The sequence below is a fragment of the Otolemur garnettii genome, unplaced genomic scaffold (assembly GCF_000181295.1).
Source record: "Otolemur garnettii isolate 467f Iridium unplaced genomic scaffold, OtoGar3 scaffold00249, whole genome shotgun sequence".
NCBI lineage: Eukaryota > Metazoa > Chordata > Mammalia > Primates > Galagidae > Otolemur > Otolemur garnettii.
Genome location: NW_003852644.1, coordinates 508,644 through 516,542, shown reverse-complemented (window position 1 = coordinate 516,542; position 7,899 = coordinate 508,644). Strand labels below are relative to the sequence as shown.

Sequence of the window (7,899 nt, the reverse complement as noted above, 5' to 3'; positions counted from 1 at the left end):
AAATTAGACATGGCCAGAGAGAAAATTGATGAATTGGTGAATTATTGAGGAACATTCCAGAATGCAGCATACATTGTGCTGATGGGAATGTTAACGAGAAGTGCAGAGATGCAGCCAAGAGAATGAGAAGTCCATCCAGCTCATAGCTAGCAGGAGTTCTAGAAGAGAGTACAAGAATGATAGCCAGGCAATATTTGAAAAGATCAAGTCTGAAAATCTTCCTGAATAATTAAAAAATCAATATTCAAAAGCATACAAGTCTCAAGGAGGATGGACAGAAATCTACACTTCAATACATCATAGTGAAACTACAAAACACTACCAAGAAAATACTCAAAGTATCCAGAGAAAAAATGAAGGTTATTAAGGTAGCACAATCCGACAAATAACAGATTTTCCACTGGTTGCAGAAGAAAGGAGAAGACAATGAAATATTGTCACAGGCTGAGGGAAAATAAACGTCTGCCCAGACTACTGAACCCAATTAAACTGTAGCTTGGGAAAAAGGGTGGAGTAAAGATATTTTAAGACAACAAAATAATTGAGAATTTCCCATAACAAAGCCCTTACAAGATGTCTATCTGGAAGAAGGTAACACAGAGAAGGATGGAGATAGAAGAAAGAAATATGGAACAAAGAAATCAGCAAACATGCAAGTGAGCTGTCACACACGTGAACTGGAAGAAGTAATAGCAAAGAGGAAAAACAAGGTAAGACTCAGGTCTGAGGGGGCATTTTCTGGTGTCTCAAGTGTCCCAAGGTCCAGGAGGAGGGGAGCAGCCAATTGACCTAACTTGGTTTCAAGCCTGCACATCCACCTTTCAAAGGACAGCTACTAGCAGATTGCTTGTGGATTCTTGCAAACCAGGAGAGGGACAAATAAGAAAAAACCCCGACTATTGCTACAGTAACAAGTAGAACAGACTTCCCACCCCTCCAAAAGGCCTTAGGGTGGAGGTCTCTGCCCTATTCAACCTCCAAGAGCTATTTTCAGAGTGGGGAAACCTAAGTCAGAGGTGCTGGGGTTCACCCAAGGTATTCCCCATATTGTCCCCTCTCTAAGCAGCAGTTGGGCCAAGGACAGGGACAGATTGGTGAGGGAGTTACAAGGACAGCCCAACCTCTGGTAACCTTGAGGCTGCCCACAGGCCTCAATGTCCCCACACTGGGGAGCCCAGTACAGGATAGGGCTCTTGCCCCCAGCTTCCTTGGAGCGCTGGCTCTCACCTGACTCTGAGTAGCCAGTGGCAGTGATGATGGGGACGGCCACCATGAGCAGCCCTGAGGCACTCCACACATACTTCATGAGGAATTGTTCCAGCATGACATACCACAGGCGTTCCAGAAGGATGAGGTTGATCTGTGAGGCCAGGTCCTGGTAGGAGTGCTGCAGCAGGGCCAGCTCTACCTGCCAGGTGTGACAGAGACAGGGAGGCCTCAGGACAATTCCTGTGAGGGCAACACTAGGAGTCCCCAGTGCTGCTCACAGGTGTTAGACCAGTGATTCTCAACCTCCCTAATGCAGTGACCCATAATACACTTCCTGTGTGTCACAATCCACAGGGTGAGAACCACTGTATTAGACCATCTGATGACATAACAAAGGCATCTGACAGCTGGGGGTTATGATTGGGTGGGGGTTAAAGAACTACCTGCTATCACAATGTGGCTCTCATCCCCACTTTCCACTCCCCTCTGTATGCTGAAAACAGGCCTGGGGTAGCCACCCTCTAGTCCTCTGCTGAGCGTATTTCTTTGGGCTACCCCTAGCACCTTCTTCCTGGCCCTGCTGTCTAGGCATGACCTCTCTTTCCCCAAGAGAAGACCAGAAGGACAGACCTTGTACTAAGCAAAGAACAGCACAGAAGAGCAAAGGGCAGGGCTCTTGCTTTTAAAAACCTGGTTTGACAGTCTTAGGCCCCACCACCCTTCCTTTCCCAGAGCTCCTTGGGGTGAGAAACTTGCACTGCAGTTTCCCACTGAAACCAGGAGCTCGGCTCTTGTTCCCTCAACAGGGAGTAGGCCACTTGTGCCCTCCGTACCCTTTTATTCACTGGCTACCACCTGCATGTCAAGACAGGGACAGATGGGGGAAAGGACCTGTGCAGGGAAGAGAGTGGCAGGAGCAGTCAGATGGGCAGGGGAGGGTGGGGGTGTCAGAAAGTGCTCAGCGTGAGGCTACCAAGGGTCAGTTCAGGGGCATGCAACTCAGTCCCACCTCCCCACACCCATCTGGGGACAGCTACCCAGCCTAGCACCTTCTGCTCAGTGCTTTCACGTGTGTCCATTTGATTTGCACCATATCCGACCACATGTATTCTCTAAGCACTGAAGCTCAGAGTTGCAAAATGATCTGCCCAAGTCCACGCAGCCTGTGTTGTGGCAGACAGTGCTGGAATTTGGACCACCCTGGCAGGGCTGTTAGGAGAACCAGATTCTTATAAACACTGCTTTGACTTACTGAGAAAGGTTTCCTTTATTGTTGGCCACTTGTGAGGTTTTCTTAAGCCCCATACCCCATTCCTGAAGTGTGCACACCTTTCAGAGCACCTAGCAGTCCAGACTCATGCTGGGAGCTGGTGGAAGAGCCCGCCAAGACTGACAATGTAGCTGCAGGTGACATGCCAAGCACCTCACCCAAGGCCATGGCTGCCTGCCAAGCCCTTGCAGTGGGAGAGGAAGAGAGCAGGAGAAGGGTTTCGGTGGAGGGTCAGTGCCTTTTCTTCCAAACTGTAGTCTGGCCCATACCCAGAATGCTCTTCTTTGCAGAATTCAGGGATAAGCCATTTTTAAAACTTAGGGACAAGCCTGTATCTTTGCCTGGTACACAGCCAATGAATGACACAAGGTCCTGGGGCAAAAGGTCACCTGACCCAGGTAGTACACAAGAGCCCTTCAGGAGATGGATACTATGTGCCCTCCCCCCCAGAAGCCCTAGAGTCAGAGCTGGGCAAAGGCAGCTGTGCAACCCCAGGCATGAGGAAGGGGAGGGGCTCGGGCAAGATAAAGGGAGCACTGGCCTGGAGTAACCTTTCCTAGCAGCTGCCTGGCCTGCCCCAGCCCACCAGGGAGCTATGCGCCTGGGTCCCAGGAGGAAGGACAGCAGCTTGTGCAAGGAGCAGGAAGTGTGTCCTGCTGTGGTGGTGGCCTGGGCCCAGCATCCTTGGTCTAGGAGTGCGGAGAGGCAGCTGAGCGGGTTGGTAGGCAGGCAGGCCTGTGAGTTCAGGCGGCCTTGACTCCAAGTACGGCCACTGCTGTGGTGGCTGCTGAGCTGGGCGCTGCTCATTAACCTCTGCTTGGGCTGAGTCATGCCCATAATGCCTGTCTGCCTGGCCAGCCAGCTTTGCTGGATGCAGGACTTCAAAGGGTCCTGGGGCCCAGGGGGTGCTGGACAGTAGGCCCAGTCCCATGGTCCTGATTCCCAAAAGTCTCTTCCCGGCTGGCTGCAGGTATGGGCAAGACAGAGCTCAAGTGTCTCAAACCACTAGGATTGCAGCTCCAAGTCCAGGTCAGCCTCCTTGAGAAGGAGAGGAAGCAGAAGTGGCCTGGAGCAAGCAGGCAGCCAGCAAGGGAGGTCTCCACCCAGTCTTTCTGCTTCTCCATTTCTGCGCCTAAGTCCACAGCTATCCAATGCATGACTCCCCCACCCTCCCAACCCTCCCCATGGGCCCACACGCTTGGCATCAGCCCGCGCCCTAATTTCCCACCTCCACGGCCGCCTGCCCCGGGCCTCCCAGCCACACACTTTCTCTGTTCCCAGTGCCCCAACTTGTCCCACCTTGTGGCCCCCATAGAAGGCGATCTCCTCCGAGTTGGCCACCACACGAGAGTGCATGTAGCGTAGCTCCCCCTTCCGCCGCGCCTCCTCTGCCACTAGTTCTCCAAACTTGGGAGAACAGGCCCGTAACACATTGGCAGTGAGGAACACCACGAGGCCAGCAATAGCTGAGGGCCAGGCTGTGCCAGCCCCACGGGAGCGGGCCGCTCGTAGCAGGGTGTAGGAAGTCACAGCCACATCCAGGAGCGGCTTGGTTAGGTTGGAGTAGAGGTGGGCCACTGAGGCAGCAAAGGCCACCACGTCCTCCGTCAGGGAGTGATCAGGGTTTCGAAGCCGCCCGTCCATGTTGCTGACTCTGTAGTAGGTCTGTTGAGAGAAGTAGAGGCTGTAGGCATGGGCCACCAGACGGCTGCGGAAAGACAGGGCCAGCTGGCCCTCTAGGTAGCGGATGGCACTGTTGATGAAGGTGGCAGGGAGGGCGATGAGGAGCCACTGCAGCAGCTGCCAGCCAAAGGCCTGTGGGTCCTTGCGCACGATGCAGCGGGCCAGCCTTCCGTCCAGGCGGGCCACATATACAGACAGGAAAGTCCTGCTCACCAGGGCAGCTGAGTGCAGTGCAAGCAGCCCCGTCTCCCGGCACACCACCCGGGGGAACAGCAGCCGCAGGAGCCACAGGAGTCGTTGCAGGAATACCCGGTTCATGCCGGCCTTGGCCACTGTGGACCCGGAGACCTCTTGCGTTGGCTCCCTGGTTGGCCCCTGGGTGACCCTGGCCGGAGCCAGGCATTGCCGCACCAGGGGGTAGATTTTGTGGACTCCATAGGCCGTGAGAGCCAGGACCACGGCTGTGCGCTTCAGCGTGGTGACCCGTGAGGATCGAGGGGTGGAAAGCACCGGCATGTCACCTGGGCTGGCAAGCAGGGGACTGGGACTGGTGCCTGAAGCAGCAGTCCAGGCAGGTGGCTGGAAAGGTTGTTGCTCTGACCCGGGGCTCGTTGTTTAGGCAACTGGAAACCTGGCAGTGGTCCCTAAAGACTGTCGCTTTAGGCCCCCCGAGGTTGTGCTGGGGCCCCTGGTGCGGTGGGCTCAGGGCACTCCAGGATTAAGGCCTCTTCAGGCAGCCCAAGTGTAGGAACGTGGCTCCCCTCTCTTGTCAGTCCCCTATCCCCCTGAGGTCAGTCTCAAGAGGTCTCGGGCAGAGAGGGCGTCTCTTCCTCTCTTCCTCCTCCTCTTGCCCTGGTGGCGCCCCTCCCCGGGGCATCAGGCGCGTCCGTCCGCTCCGCAGCCTGGCTGAAGCAACAGTGACTCCGCCACCGGCCCAGAATCCCCACCCTTCCACCCCTCCCCAGGGGTGCGTCGAGGGAAGGGGAGGAGATGAAGGAGGGGCGGGAGGCGGAGTCCGGGCGCGGGGCGCCCCACCTCGTTCTCGCCCCGTCCCCTCCTCTGAACACAGAGACGTGAGACGTCCGCGCGGGCTGTAGAAGCTGCCCTTGCCTTCCCGCCAAGGCCCCGCCCCGCACTCCCCTCCCAACTCCGCGCGCCCGAGGTGCCGGAGACGCAGCCGCCGACCGCCAGGTGCCGCTTCCATTCTACGCCTTCGGCGTTGGGCCCTAGGGTGAGGGCGGGGCGGGAAGTGGCCGTAGGCGGAGGCGCTGCGGCCCTCCAGGGCTGGGGGCGGGGCCCAGCGGGCTCTTCCGGTTTCCGGCCGCGGGGTGAGGGGCGGGGCCGAGGCCGAGGCTGTGGTGGGAGCGTTTGGAGGCTGCCACCAGGCTTGCGCGGTGGCTGTGGGAAACTCGGTGAGCCGGCTCCGCGCGTGCCAGGTCGGGCTCCAGGGCCATCAAGGCTCCCCCGGCCCCTTGAAAAGGGAGAGAGGCGAACAACTCTGAAAAACTGGGTGGCCCGGGCAGTCGTGGGGCCCACGGCCGACCCGGCTGTGCGGGCAGGGCCAGGCGAAGGGAAATCGGGGCGGCGCCTTCAGGAGTCAACCTCAGGGGGCGAGGGGGCTGGCGGTAAAGCCCTACCTGAAGGTGCTACCTGGGTGGGTTTCGGGAGCATGTGCCGGGCCGGGGCTATCTCAGGGGGCCTCTTGGTGCTGCGCGGGTGGCTTTCAGAATTGAGTGGATGCTGTGGACCACGGGGGCTGCAGACAGGGCTCTTCTGACTTCTGAGGAGACTGCTGCTTCTAGAACTTTCTCTAGATGGGCCCTTGAGGTGCTAAGTCTAGACCCGCCCTCTAGGAGTCGTTCTCTGTGGGTAGTTTTGAGGCGCCCCGAGGCCTCCGCCTCTGAGGCAGAACACCAGTTGAGGCATTTTTAGTCCCTGATGCAGCCCGAGTGGGAGGCTGCTGGTTGCTCGGTGTTGTTAGATGGGCGAGGGAAGGAAGGGTCCTCTGGCTTCCCCGGGGTGGGGACGCCAGCAGCTTTGGGATAAGGTGGGTCCCCAAGACAGTGAAGTTCTGGGGCTCGGCTGGGAGGGGAGCGGAGCGGAGCAGAGCAGACCCGACCCAGCAGACGTCGAGGATAGTCACCCGGGCGCCGTGTGATACTCTTTTTGAAAAAACGCTTTCCTAGTTAAAGGTGCACAAGGAGTCTTTGGACCACTTAGGCAAGGAATCATCAGGAAAGGTGGCTGTGGACACGTTAACACTCATGGGGGGGGGGCAAGTAACTGGTCCAGCAAACAGAACTTTGGGGTCTTTGAACACTACCTGCCAGGGAGCCATGGTTAGGGTGGCCTAGTATGGGGAAGAGTCCGAAGCAGAGTCCTGGGATTCAGGGTGAGGAGCTGGATGTTATAGGCTGCCTTGCTCTTAGGGCTCCTGTCCCTTATGTGCTCTGCCAGGAAACAAGTTCACATCTGTCTGTGGGAAACCTTCTGGCAACAGGATGAGTCTGCAGTGGACTGCAGTTGCCACCTTCCTCTATGCAGAGGTCTTTGTCGTGCTGCTTCTCTGCATTCCCTTCATTTCGCCCAAGAGGTAAGTTCTGTGGAGCAGTCAGGCAAGTCAGAGACTGCCTCTTGCCAAGCCCTTTGGCTCATCTGTGCAAAGTTAGTGAGTCCTAAAATTGGGGCCAGATGGAACAGGTAGAACCTGTCTGGGCTTGGGGTACCAGGGGTTATGTTTATTATTGCCAGCCTTCCACGTGCTTCTACTTTGTCATGACTTGCTGAGTTCCTCTTCTGTGTACCTTTTCTTCTGGTCTACATGATGGCCCAAAGAGAAGACGACGATTTTATAGTTATGGTGCTGGAAATGATGCCCCTCTCACTTAATCTTGGGTTCTTGGGGTGCAGGAAGTGGCAATGTAGGATCCAGAACACTTGCACCATTGGGTCATGTTGTTGCAGAGTGGTGACTTATGTCCTCCTAACTGGTCTCACTGGCATTGATTGCATAGTAGTCTGTGAGCGTTACTCAGCCTATGAAGAAGGAAGTTATATTCTCTTCTAATGAATGGAGGACCTGTAAACAGTTAGTTGGAATTTTTTTTTTTGAGACAGAGTATCAAGCTGTTACCCTGGGTAGAGTGCCATGGCATCATCATAGCTCATAGCAAACTCCAACTCTTGGGCTCAAGTGATCCTCTTGCCTTACTTCTTCTATTTTTGGTAGAGATGAGGTCTCCCTCCTGCTCAGGCCGTTCTTGAACTTGTGAACTCAAGCAATCCACTCGCCTTGAACCTCCCAGAGTGCTGGGATTACAGATGTGAGCCACCATGCCTGGCCTGGAAATTAAGTTTTTTTTTTTTTTTTGAGACAGAGTTTCACTTTGTTCTTGGTAGAGTGCTGTGGTGTCATAGCTCACAGCAACCTCCAACTCTTGGGCTTAAGCCATTCTCTTGCCTCAGTCTCCCAAGTAGCTGAGATTACAGGCACCCGCCACAATGCCAGGCTATTTTTAGAGATGGGGGTCTTGCTCTGGCTCAGGCTGGTCTTGAACCTGTGAGCTCAGGCAATCACCTGCCTTGGCCTCCCAGAATGCTAGGATTACAGATGTGAGCTGCTGTACCCAGCTGGAAATTTATTTTTAATTACATATAATATAGGAACACATCATCTGTGTTTAAATTAGGATATGAACAATGAGGCTAAGTCTCCAACGGTATTTTTTTTTTTTTTT

At 55.3% G+C, this 7,899-nt stretch overlaps 2 protein-coding genes across 6 annotated transcripts in view; one reads left to right on the top strand and one right to left on the bottom strand.

The window, feature by feature from the left end:
• ABCD1 (ATP binding cassette subfamily D member 1) overlaps positions 1–5,079 on the bottom strand; it is a 20,587-nt gene extending 15,508 nt beyond the window's left edge. For all 3 annotated transcript variants that reach the window (XM_003802536.3, XM_012813203.2, XM_012813204.2), the window contains exons 1-2: positions 3,779–5,079; positions 1,228–1,408 (exon numbers count right to left, since the gene is read on the bottom strand). In XM_003802536.3, the coding sequence (XP_003802584.1) occupies positions 1,228–1,408; positions 3,779–4,678 (1,081 nt within the window). In that variant the 5' untranslated portion in view covers positions 4,679–5,079. The remainder of the gene's footprint in view (positions 1–1,227; positions 1,409–3,778) is intronic.
• A 449-nt stretch (positions 5,080–5,528) lies between these two features.
• BCAP31 (B cell receptor associated protein 31) overlaps positions 5,529–7,899 on the top strand; it is a 32,002-nt gene continuing 29,631 nt past the window's right edge. Inside the window, exons 1-2 of one of the 3 annotated variants that reach the window (XM_003802535.3) lie at positions 5,529–5,574; positions 6,620–6,755. In XM_003802535.3, coding sequence (XP_003802583.1) covers positions 6,664–6,755 — 92 coding nt within the window. In that variant the 5' untranslated portion in view covers positions 5,529–5,574; positions 6,620–6,663. Of the gene's footprint in view, positions 5,599–5,792; positions 5,817–6,619; positions 6,756–7,899 lie in introns of those variants that run through there. The other 2 variants (XM_012813202.2, XM_023508476.1) reach the window with 2 other exon arrangements.